At 36.1% G+C, this 18,744-nt stretch overlaps 1 protein-coding gene across 7 annotated transcripts in view; it reads left to right on the top strand.

Moving 5' to 3' along the window:
• Positions 1-18,744, top strand: part of TASP1 (taspase 1) — a 238,846-nt gene that overhangs the window by 33,600 nt on the left and 186,502 nt on the right. For all 7 annotated transcript variants that reach the window (XR_002647452.2, XM_089896558.1, XM_089896556.1 and 4 more), the window contains 2 exons: positions 8,987-9,107; positions 16,970-17,054. Coding sequence is in view for 6 of the 7 variants with exons in the window: in XM_089896558.1 (XP_089752684.1) it covers positions 8,987-9,107; positions 16,970-17,054 (206 nt within the window). In the remaining variant the exon portion in view is untranslated. The remainder of the gene's footprint in view (positions 1-8,986; positions 9,108-16,969; positions 17,055-18,744) is intronic.

An 18,744-nucleotide genomic window follows, 5' to 3' on the forward strand; every position in this document is an offset into this window, starting at 1 on the left:
ATCTTCCTGTCGATGATTGTTCAGCAGTTAGTTTCGATTCCAGTGCTCTTGCAATAGGGAGTGAGCGCACGTTCTTCTACTCTGCCATCTTGAGCCAATCTCTCCCATGTACTAATTTTGTGTTTAACTTTTTGTGAAATCAGCAGACTGTTTCCACAACAGCTGAACCATTTTACACTACCAACGGCACTGTACAAGTGTTACAATTTCTCCATGTTCTTGCTGACACTTGCTGTTTTTTGTTTTTTGTGATTATAACCATCCTCATGGGTACAAAGTGGTACCTCATTGTGACTATGATTTTTATTTCTCTATGAATAATGATGTTGAACATCTTTTTACGTGCTTGCTGACCATTTGTATTCTTCTTCAGGTAAAAATGTCTGTTGACGTCTATTCAAGTCCTTTGCTCATTTTATAATTGGGTTCTTTTTTGGTTGTTGTTATTGAAAGTTATAGGAGTTCTTCATATATTCTTGATGCTATACTACTATTGCATTTCTCTGTCAGTCTGAAATTACATCAGATTAACACTTAAAAGGAAAAATATATTGTAACTAGCCCTGTGGTTTTTTTGTCTCCCCCTTATAGCCCTCTTGCCATGTCCAGTACTTCCTATTTCCTGTCCTGTTTTGTTTTTCTTCATCATATTTACTGCTATCTAATAAGCTGTCTAATTTATTTAATTTCTTATTGTCTGTCTCCCTTAGCTAGAATTCTGGCTCCATGTGGACAATGATATTTTTCTGTTTTGTTCATTTCTATATCCCCGTGGGTTAGGTCAAGGATTAATAAACCATGGCCTGAAAGCCAAATCTGGACTGTTGCCTGTTTTTGAATGGCCTGCAAACTAAGAATGGTTTTGCCTTTTTTAAATGGTTGAAAAAAACTCCAAAGAAGAATAGTATTTCATGACTCCAAAAAATTGTATGAAATTCAAATTTCAGTGTTTATGATGAAGTTTCATTGGAACACGGCCATGCTCAGTCATTTGTGTATTTTCTCTGGCTGCTTTTCATGTTACAGAGGCAGAGTTTAGTAGTTGTAGAGTTGTCTGTGTGGCCAAGCCTGAACTATGTAACATATCTGGCTCTTTACAGAAAGATTTGCCTGGCACATAGATGAACAATAATTTTTTGTTGAATGAATGGATGAATCTTAGCCTATACCGCCACAGAGGAATCTAAATTGGAAATCTTTCAGCAATCTGGTCTTGAAAATTTGAGCTTAATTGGCTGCTTAATAAAAATATCCTCAATGATTGTTTGGTAATACATTTTCATTGGCTTCTATTCATCCTATAAATAGTGAGAATTGATGATGAAATACCAAGGAGTTTGTAATTGTTAGGATAGTGTCAGGTAGGATAGGTTTATTGTACAATTTTTACTAGTGTTAGTTTGAAAAAGACTATAACAACGTGGAGTATACATCCTGTGTTTATTATTCTATTTAAAAATGATTCAAGAAATTGTTTCAAAAGCAGTTCCATTTTTTTCCCTCATTAGCTTTAGATTAATAAAACTACCTGCTTATTAATGAAGGCAATAATAAAAATAATTTTGATATCTTAGCATACTTAATTTTGAATAAGAAAGTGTATTATCACGTAATTTCATTCTACTGTTGAACTTGCCCTTGATTAACAAGGTATGAATACTAACATATTAGTAATTTCCTGTAAATGTCTAACTTCTCCTTAAAGGAAGATTGGAAATTGGACAGACGTAAATCATTTTATATAAAAATGATTTTACAGTGTGCCAGTCCAGTTTTTGTACAACATTTGAAAACTAAATTGTTTGCATCTGTAAGTGCTGTTAATAGAGGTCTCATAATAGATCCCCAGAGGTACAGTATACCCCATAGCCTTGCAAACAGTTCTTATTTTATGCTTTCAGCAAAGGACATTAAATGGGTAATACAGGTTGTGGTTTAGAGTGAAAGAGTAATGCTTTGCAGATCTTTGCCTTGGCTTGGTGTTTCCAAATTTCATTAATAAGAAAGGGTTTCCATGTCATGGTGGGTGTGTAGCTCTTGATTCGCCTCTTGGCTTTCCTGCCCTCTCTTTGCTGGGTTAAGCAAAGTGATCTTGTTTTTTAAAGCTTTGTCTCCTTCGAAAGTTATAAGTAAACTTAAAAAATATTTTGCTTTTAAAATGTTATCTTTTAGAAACTGAAAATTCTGTTGTCTGAATTTATTTCATTTCTCTTGTTACAACTGTGAAAAGATTGGATTCTTAACACTCTATTACGTTTTTCTGGCATTTCTTTATAGCAGTAACCTGTAGGAATCAGTAAGTATCAGCTTGCTTAAGGGCTTATAGTTCACAGTGATCAGTTATTCTATTTATATCTATTTGTAATTAACTCCTATTCATTCTGCAAATATTTATTGAGTACCTACTGTGTACCAAGCATTACTTTAGACATTGGGATACAACACCTAAAAAGACAAATTATTGTACTTACAGGGCTTACATTCTGTGGGGAGAATTAGACAATTATATATAATGTCAAGTAGTAAAAAGTACCATAGAGAAGAATAAGATAGTAAGAGAAAAAATCATTGGGGAAGGTTGGGGAAATGCTAAGTCAGTATGGGGAGGACTGACCGGCCCAGAGATGTCACATGAACAAGATGGGGGAGAAAGCCATGCAAACAAAGGTGTCGGGGAAGGGAGTCTCGGGTTTGAAGGGAAAGTCTCTTCTTATCCCATTTTATTCTTCTTTCTAGTACTTACCATCATGGGACATCAGCTATTTATATATGCAGACATACGTGTATGTGTATGTTTCTGTATACACACACACACACACACACACACACACACACACACACACACACGCAGTCTTTATTTACTGCCTTTTTCCCCTACTATAATTGCTCACTAAGCTCAGCATCTCAAAATGTAAAAGCCTTCAGGTGGGAGTGTTCCTCTTGTGCAAGAATTACAAGGAGGCGTGTGGCTGGTGCATAGTAAGGGAGAGGAAGAGAGGGGCCAGATCACGTAGGGCCTTGTAAACCTTGGAAAGTAAGACTTTAGATTTTATTCTAAAGTATGACAGAAAACCATTGCAGGTTTTTGAACAGGGGAGTAAACAGGATTTTAAAAGGATCGCTGGCTACTGATCGGATATAATGATTGCTAGTTGTACAAATGATTCAGCTCAGAAAATCAGCAACAAATGACCGTATAAAAAGCTTATGTACATTATAAGGGGAAAGTTAGTATATGGGGTGGTCAGTTTATTACTGAGTGATAAGTACAATTTTTTTTCAGTTTTATTGAAATATAATTTATATACAACAAAATGCACCAATTTTAAGTGTACAATTTGATGAGTTTTGACAAATGTAACTACCAATGTAACTACCAACTCAATCTTGACATATAACATTTCCATCACCCCCAAAATTCTCTTATAATGCCTGTCTGCAGTGGATCCCCTCCTCTCAGCCACCCCTGGCAACTACTATCTGCTTTTTTCATAATTTGGCCTTTTCTAGAATTTGGTATAAATAGAGTCATACATTAAGTGGCCTTTTGTGAGTGGCTTCTTTCACTTAGCATAATGCTTTTGAGATTCATCCATATTGTTGGGTAAATTAGGAATTTGTTCCTTTTATTGCTGAACAGTATTTTATTGTATTGATATATCACAATTTGTTTATCCATTTACCAGTCGATGAGCATTTGTGTTGTTTCCCTCTTTTGGCCGTTCTGATTAAAGCTGATATGAACATTTTCATTCAAGTCTTTATGTGGACATATGCTTTCATTTTTCTTGGATAAATAGTTAGGAGTAGAATTGCTGGATCTATGGTAAGTGTATGCTTAACTTTAAAGAAACTGCCAAACTATTTGCTATTTTTATTCTTACTAGCAGTGTATGAGGGTTACAGTTGCTCTACTTTCTTGCCAAAACTCACTATTGTTGGCCTTTTAAATCTAACCATTTTAGTGGTATCTCGTGGTTTCAATTTGCATTCCCTAATGACTAATGATATTATACATATTTTCATGTATTATTTGCAATCTGTTCATGAAATTGATTGCCCATTAAAAACTTTGGATTGTCTTACTGAGTTGTATGATTTTTTTATATACACTGGATACAAGTCCTCTACCTTTATGTTTCGTAAAATTTTTCTCCCAGGCTGTGGCTTGATATTTTAAAATAAAGTTTTAATTTTAGAACAGTTTTAGATTTACAGAAAAATTGAGAAGCTAATACAGAGAATTCCAGTACACCCAATACCTCATCTTCCCTATTAGCATCTATATTAGTATGGTACATGTTTCACGGTTAATGAACCTGTATTAACACATTATTATTAACTAAAGTCCATATTTTATTTGGATTTCTTTAGTTTTACCTAATGTGAAAATCTTTTTTTGTTCCAAAGTGTTTTTCACCTTAGATTATATTTTTCATCTCTAGAAGTTTGATTAATTTATTTTTTCATAGCTTCTTTTTCTTCTTATCTTCATGTTTTCCTATACGTACTTGAACATATAGAGTATGTTTGTGAAAGCTAGTTTAACATTGTTAGTTAACATTAGAATTGTTTGCTAGTTCTATCATCTGTCATTTATAGGTCTGTTTTTGTGTGGTAATTTCTTCTGGTTATGAGGCATAGTTTTCTGCTTATTTGAATGCTGGTCATCTTTGGTTTTTTTTAAACACTGTATTTTACATCTTTGGGAGTTGGATATTGTAGTATTTCTTCAAATATTGTAGGACTTTGTCCTGGGACACTGTTGTGTAAATCATTTTGATCCTTTTGAGGCTTTTTTTTTTTTTTTTTTTGTGGTACGTGGGCCTCTCACTGTTGTGGCCTCTCCCGTTGCGGAGCACAGGCTCCGGACGCGCAGGCTCAGCGGCCATGGCTCACGGGCCCAGCCACTCTGCAGCATGTGGGATCTCCCTGGACTGGGGCACGAACCCGCGCCCCTGCATCGGCAGGCGGACTCTCAACCATTGGGCCACCAGGGAAGCCCTTGAGGCTTCTTTAAAACCTTGTTAGTGCAAGTCTAAAGTAGCCTTGTTTCTAGGGCTGATTTGGCCCAACTCTAGACGTTACCTGAGACTTTTCCTGATGTCCTCACTCTGGCTGATGGGAACATGACTTATTCTCCCCTCTGTGTGAGCTCCAGGGATTGCTCAGCTTACTCTTTTCCAGGGGTTCTTTCTTTGGTCTTGTAGCTTCCTCACAAGTGTATGTAGGCTAATACTCATTTAAAGTCTCAGGGTCCTACAGGCCTCTGGCATTCTCTCCGTGTGGCTTCCTCTTCTTTGCACCCTGTACTGCATATTCTAGCCTTTCTGGCCTCCGTGAACTCATAACTTTGTCTCCTCAACTCTGGAAGAATGTTGGCTCTTTTTTGGGTTCCTCTTCCCTGTGCTGTGGTCTGAAAAGTATCTCTAGGGATTAAGTGGAGGCACCTGATTTGTGTCTGTTTTTCTCAGGATCACAGTCCTGTGCTGGCTATTGAACGAAGTCTGTCTGTTTCATATATTTTGTCTGATTTTCTAGTTAGGAGGACAAATATGATCCCTGTTATGGCTTCAGAGTCAGAAGCAGAAGTTCAGTAGACACACTTTTGAAGTTATAAATGTATTTTGAAGTAGGAGAAGTATTTTTGAAAAAAAATTGCTTCTAAGGTATCCTTTAATTTTCTTAGGTATTTTTGAAATGTCAAATTTAAACATTGGGCAAGAGCTATTTTTAGAATAATTTACTTCACTTTGTGATTTTTAACTTTGTATTATATTGAAATTAATTTTGTAGAGCTTATTTGCTGATATATCCCATTTTAAAGATTGTTGAAATGGCATATATACTGTTATAATCTTGTACATATATTTTGGGAATTACTAAATATGATGCTTTAAATTTTTCTCACATTTCAGTTCCTTTCTCACGTACTTTGAAAGATATATGTGATTAGGCAAGGGAGGTTATGTAGAGTAAAAAAAAAACCCTTGTAATATGGTGATAATTTACTTGTGCTTACTTGTACAGTCTCTCTGTTGAGTGTCATAGAGGCTTCTGACCTGGGTCTTTTATGTTTGGATATATGGGTTCAGGCTTTTGAGCACGAGCCACCCGCTCTTGCTTGGCCCTGCCTGCAGTAAACCTTTCTCTGCCACTCCCCCCAATATACATACATACATATATGTATGTGTGTGTGTATATATATATATATATATATATATGAACTAATCCAGGGCAAGGATTCAGTCTTTATCTGTTCTAAATCATAGTCCTTATTTAGTTGTGATCTCTTTCCCAATATTTAGTTGTGAATTGATTTAGGTAGAATATTCACTTGGAAGGCCTTATTCAAACTCGTTACACTTAACTACGCAATTTCTTTCCTTCATCTTATAAAATGCCCCGTTTTTATTAATGGTTTTATTTATCTCTCAAGTTTGGAAGTTCTGGTCCTTTTCTCTCTCTTTCTATTTCCTTTTCCCTGCTGCTGTCATTTCATATCAAGTGGTTAATGTTTCAAGCCTGCATTGTAAAATAGCCTCCAGTTTGGTCTCTCTGATTTCAGTTTCCTCCCCTTCCTTTTCATATATCAATAATATGTGAATGTCAGTTTATGTTTCCTTGGCCAATATACTCATCTTGACTTTTTCTTCTACAGAAAGCTTGAATGGCTTCTCATTATTTTCCCAATCAAGTCCAGATTCTGATGAGTGGCATGGAGCAATCTCCATATTTGGCTCCAGCCAACCATGTTTCCTAAATGTGTCTTCTGTGACTCTGACACTTTACGGCTGCCTACGTGTTGCTCCCTGCATATCCACCAAGTGGAATTTTCTAGCTCCCTGACCAGTCTTTGGTTTTGTTTTACATCCTTCAGGAAGTCTGCTATTAACTTCTTCATCTTATACTGGGCCATTTCCTTTTGAATCCTCAAAGTACTTATTGTTTGTATCACTCACTTTCTATTTAATTATACAGACCTTTTGTTGTTTTCCAGTCTGTGATCTTCTAAAATTCTGTGGACAATTAGATTTTCTAACTGCATTAGAACAAAAGCCCTGGTCTCAAATACCTGACCCCTTTGCTCAAGTTATAGGTACACATTAGGGAGGTCTTAATGTTGTGGTCAGTTTTCCTTGGATCCAGGAAACTGGGGACATTTTTAGATAATTTTGGGCATTTGGTGATCTTTAGGTTGGTAAAGAATTGCCCTGGTTTCCTAGATAATATTGGTCTTAGCTTAGAACATAGTTAATTTGTCTGCATTGACTGTGATTTCTGACTCAGATACTCTCTTGCGTTTGGATATCTAATTGTCCCAGCACCATTTATGGAAAAGACTATACTTTCTTTTTTCTTTTTTTTTTAATACTGTAACTGAAACTTTATTGCATATGTATTTTCACTTACTAAATTGCTGAACCCAGTAAAGAAGTATTTGTTTTCTGCTTTTTTAAAAAAATTAATTTTTATTGGAGTATAGTTGATTTACAATGTTGTATTAGTTTCTGCTGTACAGCAAAGTCAATCAGTTATACATATACATATATCTATTTTTTAGATTCTTTTCCCATATAGGTCATTACAGAATATTGAGTAGAGTTCCTTTTGCTATACAGTAGGTTCTTATAAGTTATCCTTTCTTTATTGAATTGTTTTGGCATCCCTGATGAATTGACCATAAGTGTAAGGCTTATTTCTGGACACTTCTATTGCATTGATCTATGTCTATCCTTAGCTATATGTCCATATCACACTGTCTTGATTACTTTAGTTTGTAGTAAGTTATAAAACCTAGAAGTGTGAGCCTTCAATTTTTAAAAGAAAAAAAGTGTTTTTCTTTTAAAAATTGTTCTGACTATTCTTAGTTCCTTGCATTTCCATATGAATTGTAAGATTAGTTTGCCAATTTTTGCAAAAAACGGCAGCTAGGATTTGATAAGGGATTGTGTTGAATCAGACCAATTTGGGGAGTATTGCCATCTTAAAGATATTAAGTCTTCTGTTCTATGTACATTGATATCCTTCCATTGACTTAGGTCTTTAATTTCTTTAAAACATGTTTTATAGTTTTTACTGTACACCTCTTACACTTCTTTTGTTAAATTTATTCCTATTTTATTCTTTTTGATGTTATTGTAAATCGAATTATTTTCTTAATTTCATTTTCAGATTTTTCATTACTAAGGTATAGAAATACAACTGATTTTTGCATATTGAGCTTATATCTTGCAATCCTGTTGAACTTTTTTATTAGTTCTCATAGTTTTTTAGTGGAGTTTTTAGGATTTTTTGTATACAAGATCATGTCATCTTCCAATAGAGGTAATTTTACTTCTTCCTTTCTAATCTAGATGCTCTTTGTTTTTCTTTCTTGCCTAATTGTCTTGTTCAGAATATCCACTATAATGCTGAAAAGAAGTGGTAAGAGTGAACATTGTTGTGTTGTTCCTGATCTTAGGGGAAAGGGTCTTTCACCATTAAATATGATGTTAGCTTTGGACTCCTGTAGATGCCCTTTATCATGTTAAGGAAGTTCCCTTCTATTTCTAGTTTGTTGAGTGTTTTTCTCATGAAAGGGTATTGGATTTTGTCAAATCCTTTTTCTCTATTAATATGATCATGTTTTAAAAATTTGTTTTATTCTTTATTTTATTAACATGGTGTATTACAATGAGTTTCAGATATTAAACCAAACTTGCTTTCCTGGAATCCCTCTTGTTCATGGTGTTTAATCCTTTCATATTTTGCTGCATTTGCTTTCCTTGAGAATTTTGGTGTCAATATTCACAAGGTATATTGTCCTGTAGTTTTCTTTCCTTATGATATCTTTGCTTTGTTTTGGAATCAGGGTTGCACTGGTATCATACAATGAGTTGGGAAGTGTTCTTTCCCTTTCTAGTTTTTGGAAGAGTTTATGAAGTGTTGACATTAATTCTTCTCTAAGACTAATGGTATTTTAATGTTTGTTTTTATCTTTTAGGATTCTCCTTTTACAAATGCAGGAATGGGATCTAATCTAAATCTCCTGGGTGAAATTGAGTGTGATGCCAGCATAATGGATGGAAAATCCCTGAATTTTGGAGCTGTTGGAGCACTGAGTGGTATGTGAACATTATAACACATTATCTCTATTCTTAGAAAAACCCTGAATATTACCATTTCATTCCTCCTAAAGACTTAGCTCAATTGTTTTCTTCATTCTTACTTGAAATAGTGTTGAAAACAAACATTGTTTTCTTTTATGGAATTTAAAACAGAAAATCTTACCTACAGATAGAAAGAAAACAGTGAAATAGCTTATGTCCAAGTCTTTGGTTAGAGTTTGATCATTCTCCTCCATCTCCTCAAGAGATTACAGACATGTAAAATGGAAGTTAGGATATTCTATTAATTTTGCAATTATTTGAATACACAAATAATATATTTTTATTGTTAAAAACTTCAAATGATATAAATAAAACTTACCTTTGGTCTTCCAAATCTTTCCTTCCAAAACTCTCCTTAGGAGGTTTAACCAGTAAAATAATGTGCATTTATCCATATTTATATGTAAGAGAAACATAGTTTTGCACATATTTTTAAAAGATCAATGTACATATTATTATGAAACTTTCTTTTTTTCTTTTTTTTTTTTTTGTGGTACGCGGGCCTGTCAGTGCTGTGGCCTCTCCCGTTGCGGAGCACAGGCTCCGGACGCGCAGGCTCAGCGGCCATGGCTCACGGGCCCAGCCGCTCCGCGGCATGTGGGATCTTCCTGGACCGGGGCATGAACCTGCGTCCCCTGCATCGACAGGCAGACTCTCAACCATTGCGCCGCCAGGGAAGCCCTCTTTTTTTCTTTAAATAGGATGTCTTGGAGATTTTTTCCACATCAGTACATATAAGATACAAATGTTTTGCAGTTTACTTATTAAACAAAATATACATGAAGGGCACAGATTTTTGAAAAAAAAATATTTTTTTGGAGTATAGTTGATTTACAATGTTGTGTTAGTTTCTGCTGTACAGCAAAGTCAATCAGTTATACATATGTCCACTCCTTTTTAGATTCTTTTCCCATATAGGCCATTACGGAATATTGAGTAGAGCTCCTTTTGCTATACAGTAGGTCCTTATTGGTTATCTATTTTATATATAATATTATGTATATGTCAATCCTAATTTCCCAGTTTATCCCTCCTCCCCTTCCCCCTGGTAACCATACGTTTGTTTTCTACATCTGTGACTATATTTCTCTTTTATAAATAAGTTCATTTGTACCATTTTTTAGATTCCACATATAAGCGATTTTAAGTATAAAACTTCATTAATTTCTAGATGTATATAGCCATGTAAACCACCACCAAATCAAGACATAAAACATTTCCATGTCAAAATATAGAACATTTCCAAACTTCCAGAAGGGTTCTTTATGCCTCTTCCTAGTTTATACTTCTTGTACTCTCCTCCTACCTACTCCCCCTTGTCCATTAATCCTGACTTTAGGCACCATAGATTAATTTGCCTGTTCTTCAGATTCCTATGAATGGAATCGTACACCTCTGTGTCTGGTTTCTTTTGCTTAATGTTATGCCTGTGAGATTGATTTATGATTTGTGTCATAGTAGTTTTTCCTTTTGTGTTAATAGCATTTTATTGCATGAATATAAAATAACTTATTCTCTTGGTGGATATTTAAATAATTTCTAGTTTTTGACTGTTATGAATAAAACTCCAGTGCATATTTTTGTGCATGTCTTTTGGTAGACATATGCACTTATTAATATTTCCGTTGAGTATAAACCTAGGATTTGGAATGGTAAGTTTAAGTACATATGTACTTTGCTTTAGAAGATACTGTCAGACAGTTTTAGAAAGTAGTTGTTACAATCTATACTCCCACAATGTATGAGCATTTCAGTTACTCTGCATCCTTGCCAATGTTTGATACTGTTATTCTTTTTAAAATTTAGTCATTTTGATACGTGTGTAGTGGTATTGTTTTAATTTGAGTTTCTCTGGTGACTAATGATATTGAGAACCGTCTCATATGCCTATTGGCCATTTAGATATCCTTGTTGTGCAGTGTGTTCAAGTCTTTTGCATACTTTTTTTTTGCAGTACGCAGGCCTCTCACTGTTGTGGCCCCTCCCGTTGCGGAGCACAGGCTCCAGACGCGCAGGCTCAGCAGCCATGGCTCATGGGCCCAGCCGCTCCATGGCATGTGGGATCTTCCCAGACCGGGGCACGAACCCGTGTCTCCTGCATCGGCAGGCGGACTCTCAACCATTGCGCCACCAGGGAAGCCCCTGCATACTTTTTATTGGATTTTTAAAAAATTTATTTGTTGGAGTACCTTATATATTTTTCATACAGATCCTTTGTCAGATACATGTATTGTGAATATCTGCTCCCAGTCTGTTGCTCACTCTTCTAATGAAGTTTAAGTTATCAACCTTTCATGTTATGGTTAATTTTTATTGTATTTTGTTTAAGAAATCTTTGCCTACCCAAAGTTTTGAAGGTAGCTTCCACTGTTTTCTTTTAGTAGTTCTATTGTTTTTTTTTTTTTTTTTGCGGTACGCGGGCCTGTCACTGTTGTGGCCTCTCCCGTTGTGGAGCACAGGCTCCGGACGCGCAGGCTCAGCGGCCATGGCTCACGGGCCCAGCCGCTCCGCGGCATATGGGATCTTCCCGGACCGGGGCATGAACCCGTGTCCCCTGCATCGGCAGGCGGACTCTCAACCACTGCGCCACCAGGGAAGCCCAGTTCTATTGTTTTTAACCCTTCACATTTAGCTTTCTTATCAAGCTCAGATTAATTTGAGTGAAGTAGGAACCGAAATTAACTTTTTGCCCTCTTATGGATATCCAAATGGCTCATTGCTATTGTCAATAGAAAGGACAGTTCTTTCCTCATAGAATTGTGTTGGCAAATCAGGTGACTGTATGTGTTATGGTTTGTTTCTATACCTTCTATTCCATTAATCTGTCTATTGCCAGTCCCACACTGTCTTGATTTCTATAGCTTTATATTGTATTTTGATAATTTGATAGTGTAAGACTTCCAACTTCCTTTTTCTTTTTTTTCTTTACAGTTGTATTGGCCATTCTTTTAATAAATTTATTTTTGGCTGTGTTGGGTCTGGGCTTTCTCTAGTTGCAACGAGCGGGGGCTACTCTTCGTTGCGATGCGTGGGCTTCTCATTGCGTGGCTTCTCTTGTTTCAGAGCACGGGCTCTAGGCATGCAAGCTTCAGTAGTTGTGGCACATGGGCTCAGTAGTTGTGGCTCGCGGGCTCTAGAGCGCAGGCTCAGTAGTTGTGGCGCATGGACTTAGCTGCTCCACAGCATGTGGGATGTTCCCAGACCAGGGCTTGAACCCGTGTCCCCCACATTGGCAGGCGGATTCTTAACCACTGTGCCACCAGGGAAGCCCCTGTATTGGCTATTCTAAGTTGATGGCATTTTCATAAAATTTTTAGAATCAACTTGTCAATGTCCATAATAAAACCCTGCTGAGATTTTGACTGGTATTGCATTGAATGTATAAAACCATATGTGGACAACTGACATCTTAACAATATTGGATATTCCTGTTCATGAACATGAAATATGTGCATTTGTATAAATATTATTCATTTCTTTCTCAGCAATGTTTTATGGTTTTTAGTATAGATGTCTTATACACCCTTTTGATTAGATTTATTCTAGATATTAAGTTTTTTTGATGGCTATTGTAAATATATATTTTAAAAATCAATATCCAGTTATTTTTGTATTTAGAAATACAGTTGAGTTTTGTGTATTGGACTTATATTCAGTGGCCTTGATGACTTCACTTACTAATTCAAGCAATTAGAAAAATAGATTCTCTTGTAATTTCTATATACACAGTCACATCTTTGAATCATGGCAGTTTTTTTTTTCCTTTCTAATATTAAAAATTTTTTTTTCTTGCATTATTGTGCTGGCTCTGACACTCGGTGCAATATTGAATATAAGCGGTGATAGTGTATATCCTTGCTTTGTTCCTGGTCTTAGAGGGAGAGCATTAGATATTTCACCATACTGTGTGCTGGTAGCTGTAGGATTTTCATAAATGCTCTTTATCAGATTGAGGACATTTCCTTCTAGTCTTAGTTTGCTGATAATTTTTATTTTAAATGGGTTATTGAATATCATTAAGTGCTTTTCTGCATCTTTGGCTTTTCTTTTTTATTTTGTTAGATATGATGGAATTTATGGTTGATTTTTGAATGTTAAACCAACTTTTCATTCCTGGCATAAAGTCAGGATTGTAATTTTTTATCTTTTTCACATTCCACTGGATTTGATTTACTGATGTTTAAGATTTTGACATCTATGTTTATATAATAGATTGGCTTTAATTTTACTTTCTTAAAATATTCTTTTTAGATTTTGGAATCATGTTATGGCTGGCCTCATAAAATGAGTTGGGATTTTTTTCTCCTCTGTTCTTTGAAAGAGTGTGTGTACAATTGGAATGTTTTTTAATTGTTTGGAAAATGCATTAGTTATTTTGAATCATTGGAGTTTTCTTTGTGGGAAGTTTTAAATAAATGGGATTCAATTTCTTTACCAGTTATGAGATTATCTATATTTTTTCTTATGTGTGTTTCCCAAGGAATTTGTCTTTTTCATATGAGTTGTCAAATTTATTTGCCTAAAGGCTTGATTGACTTCCAGTTTAATGTCACTGTGGTTAGAGAATGTATTCTGAATGGTTCCAACCCCTTGAAACTTTCTGAGACTTGCTTTATGGCTCAGCTTATGGCGTATTTTGATGAATGTTCCGTGTGAACTTCAAAAGAGTATTCTGCAGTTGTTGGGTGTGTATTCTATGTATGTCAACTAGGTCAATTTACTTATTCATTGTTCCAATCTTCTGTATCTTTTCTGATTTTTGTGATAGGTAAGAACAGCATTTCAATTAGTTTTAATTTCTTTTATTATGAGGTTTTATTGGTATTTAATGAAATTTCATATTTTTAAAGGCCATTAACATTTCTCTGTGAACTGTTTATACTTCTTGTGTGGCTTGCCTTTTACCTCTGTTTATAACGTGCTTTATCATATTGGAATTTAAAATTTTATTTGTCAGACTTATTACTTTCCCTTTTGTGCTTTTGTATTTCTTAAGGTTTACCTCACTCATAATTGTAACTACAGTAACTTACATTTTTTTCAAATACATGTGTAATTTATTTTTCATTGGCTTCTTGAATGCATTGTTTGTTGATCAATTTCTGAATTGATCAGCAAATTGTCCCTATATAACAACAGTAACAACAGTAACAATAATATTAAGTACCATTTATTGGGTATTACATACATACCATGCAATGTTCTCCAGTAGTTCATGTATGTTAAATCATTTAGTTCTTGTGATAACCTTCTGAGATCAGTACTTTTATCCCCATTTTATAGGTGAGGAAACTGAGACACAGGAGAGATTTAGTAATTTGTCCAAGGTTACTGTGTCAGTCTGGGTCCAACTAGGGGACAGAAACCACACAGCAGTTTAAACAGGAGAAGCTTAATGTAAAGGGCAGAGGGAGACTACCCAGGTAAGAATAAACTTGGAAGGGAGTTCAGACCTCACAGAAAAAGGTGTGGCTGCAGCTGACTGTTTGACAGACCACTTTTTTGCTGGGTTACCCAGGCCACAGTCACTGTGAGAGCAGAAACAGTCCTGGGGGCCTCAGGCTGATAGCTGGGCACACAGAGGCCAGGAAGCCATGGGAACTAAACCTTTGTTTGCAGGATGAGGATTGGGCTTTTGGCTCCCTAGACAGCCAGCCCCACAGGATGCTTTGCTATGGGGCTGAGGAGAAGGTGTGGGGATCAGTGACTTGAGCTGGGCCTGGTCCTGTTCTTTCTGGGGCTGTCAGCTATGCTGCTGTGGCCTGAATCAGGAGTTGGGGAAAACATTGTAGCCAAATGCTGGAGAAAGCTGCACCCCGCAAGCACTTAGCACTGGAGAGAACCTTGTGGACCAGATAGTGAGAATAACTGCTGCTCTCCTGGAGCCTGGCTGGCAGGCCACCTTTTCCTCCTGCATGATGTCTCCAGCCCCCTCTACTGACAAAGCTGACCCATGTGCCAGCTGGCAAAGGAAACATAGTTAAAAGGCCCATATCCACTTTCACCCATAAGGCAACCAAGGGTGAATTTATAGCTGAGAAGAGATAAATTGATAGCTGGTTTATGACTCCCATCACTCTGTTCTTTCCACCTCTCATAGATAGTCCATCCGTTTTCCTATTCATTTGAAATACTATCTATATCATGTATTAAATAGCCACATGCACATGTGTTTGTGTCTCAACTTCAGCTTTATTCTATTCCATTGATATATTTGTCTATTTTGTACCCAAACCACACTCAATTAGAATAGCTTTTAATAAAAAATGGTTATCTTGTAAGGTGAATACCTCTTCGGTTTTTTACAAAAAATTTTTTTCATTTTTTTTTTCCTGATGAATTTAAGAGTCAGCTTGTCATGCATCATAGAAATCCTTTTGAAGCTTTGATGGAGAATTTATAGCTTTGAATTTGTAAGTTAATTTGGTAATTATTAATGTCTTTACAATACTGTATCATCACATACAGAAATAAATTTATTTTAAGAGCTAGTACAGGGCTTCCCTGGTGGCGCAGTGGTTGGGAGTCCGCCTGCTGATGCAGGGGACACGGGTTCGTGCCCCGGTCCGGGAAGATCCCACATGCCGCGGAGCGGCTGGGCCCGTGAGCCATGGCCGCTGAGCCTGCGCGTCCGGAGCCTGTGCTCCGCAACGGGAGAGGCCACAGCAGTGAGAGGCCCGCGTACCGCAAAAAAAAAAAAAAAAAAAAAAAAAAAGAGAGCTAGTACAGAGATCTAACCTTTTCCTTTCTTTGCTACTTCATACATTCTTTGCGGGGGCAGAGAAGTTTTTGGTGTTTAGCTAAATGTCTAGTTTTGTTTTAAGGCAGTCTGGTGACCCTAATTTGAGGTTTTTAGCCTCTTTGTTTCCCACTTCTGTTTTTTTTTTTTTGTTGTTGTTGTTATTAATAGTGTTCTGAAAGGCATCCATAGGTTAGTGGTTAAGGGCATGGTCTCCGACATGAGCTGCCTTTGTTAAAATCTCAGTGTGTGATCCTGGGCAGGTAACTTAACCTGTGCAAATGTTTCCTCAGTAATCAGGTAGGGTTTATAACTGTACTTATGTGATAGAGTTGAAGGATCAGTTAAATAATCTGATACATTTAAGGGCTTGACACTGGGCCTGGCGCATACTGGATCCTAAGTTTCTGTCACTGTCTTCTATCATCATCATTGTCATGTTTGTCATGCTAGCAATTTTTTTCATGCTAATACTTTCTGTCCTATTTTTCCTCCTAGGTAAGCACCCTTTTCTCACTGTTCACATTTTGTTTTCCCTTCTGGAAACAATCCGAACCATATTTTAAGTCTCAATCTTGTACATACTTGGCCTCTCCCCACCCTTATCCCATTTGTAGGACTTTCTCTTTATTTTTTCTTGCAGGTGAGATTTAAAATTTTTGGTCATTAATTTTTCTCCCCAAAGTAAATTTGAAGCTGTTTGTAATCATGTTTATTCTTTAGAGGAAATTCATGGTTTTGAGAATAGATGCCAAATTTTCAGTTTATTTTTTAAATTCTATACTGAAATCTATTAAAAAGGAACTTAATTTAAATTTGTATTATTGCAAATTCAGTCTTTGCTGCTGTAGCACATGATAAAATGAGAATATATGTTTTATATTTGTTCTTATATCTATAAGTATTCATATATTTGTCAATTTGATTCTTATTTTTCATGATAATTAACGGTTTTCATTAGTATATTTAAAGAAAGTTTTCCATGATATTTAAAATTTGTCATATTGAAACTGCCACAGAATTGAGTGGGAAACTTGAAGACTTTTTGAGTTCATTTTCTGCCAATTTTATTTTATAGGAATCAAGAACCCAGTCTCAGTTGCAAACAGACTCTTGTGTGAGGGGCAGAAGGGCAAGCTCTCAGCCGGCCGAATTCCTCCCTGGTAACTGCTTTGTTCTTAGACTTTCCCTGGGTCTTTGGTCTTTGGTGCATGCGGTGTTTGAAGGCTATTTTTATCCACAGAAGGCTGATGCAGTTGGTTATACACCAGCAGTAGCTTGCCTTTGAGAGGAAGACACGCTTTGTTCTGTGATCTTGGAACATTTTGAATACTTGATAGAGCTCCTGTTGGAATAGAATATTGTGGATTAAAGCAGAAAAGAGATCAGTTAATTTTAGGTTTTGTAGTTGATTATAGAGATGCTTTTACTGTTAATAAGTGTTCAACTGGGGTCTTTTAATTATAAAACTTTAAAGTATCTTTAAGACCAGAGTCTAAACTCATTTTTTTTTTTTTTTTTTTTTTTTTGTGGTACGCGGGCCTCTCACTGCTGTGGCCTCTCCCGTTGTGGAGCACAGGCTCCGGACGCGCAGGCTCAGCGGCCATGGCTCACGGGCCCAGCCGCTCCATGGCATGTGGGATCTTCCCGGACCAGGGCACGAACCTGTGTCCCCTGCATCGGCAGGCGGACTCTCAACCACTGCGCCACCAGGGAAGCCCTAAACTCATTTTTAATCTTGAGAAGTTCTTAATATAAAAGTATGTAATTTTTCTTTTCTGGAGAAACATATTGTGACACTAAAATTAGTAAAATTACATGTTTTCTCCAGCATTAACGTATAATTTTCATTAAAAGAAACTTTGAACTTTTCAAATATTTATGAAAGTAGAGAGAACATTTTAAAGAGCCCTCATGAACCTACCATCTAGCTCCAATAATTAACAATATTTTTGCCCTTCATCTATCTCATGCATCTCTTTCCTATAGTATTTTAAAGCAAATCCTCACCATCGTATTTCATCCTTAAATAGTTTTGTAAGTTTCTGTTTGCAAAATGTAATTACCGTCCTGTTAACATGCCTAATAATATAAACAAATATGCGTCAATATTGTCTTATACTCAGCCATCTTATACTTTAGTACTATATGTGTTCAGCATGCCTGAACACATTAAAGTTACATTAATACTCTGTTGAAAGTTGTGACAGTGGTACTATAGAAATCACTTTATTTGACTGTTATAATTTCAAGTCATAGAAAATAAATTAATATAGTTTTGAGAAATCTTGAAACCTTTTACCCAAATATATTCACGATATCCCTGTTTCCCATGTTAAGAAAATGAAACATGTTAAGAAAATGAAACATTACCAAGAGATTTGAAGCTGCCTAGACTGGACCCTTTCTAATGGCATCCTTATCCATCTCACTGTCCCATACCCTTACCCTGACCCCATCTCTGGCCCTGCCCCTAGGTAACAATTGTCCTCAATTTTAGCTTTTTTCATTCTCATATATTCCTTCATAGTATTAAACATATACAGTACAGGCATACTTCATTTTATTGGGCTTCACAGATGCTGCATTTTTTACAAATTGAAGGTTTGTGGCAGTTGTACTTCAAGCAAGCCTATTGGTGCCATTTTTCCAATGGCATTTGCTCATTTCATGTCTCTGTGTCACATTTTGGTAATTCTCACAATATTTCAAACTTTTTCATTATTATTATAGTTGTTATGGTGTTCTGTGATCAGTGATCTTTAATGTTATTTACTACTATGACTTGTTGAAGGCTCAGATGATGGTTTGCATTTTTTAGCAATAAGCTGTTTTTTAATTAAGGTATGCACA

This window comes from Delphinapterus leucas, chromosome 15 (genome assembly GCF_059928025.1).
Source record: "Delphinapterus leucas isolate spDelLeu-1000000601 "Yukka" chromosome 15, BTC_Dleu_Yukka2, whole genome shotgun sequence".
Lineage (NCBI taxonomy): Eukaryota > Metazoa > Chordata > Mammalia > Artiodactyla > Monodontidae > Delphinapterus > Delphinapterus leucas.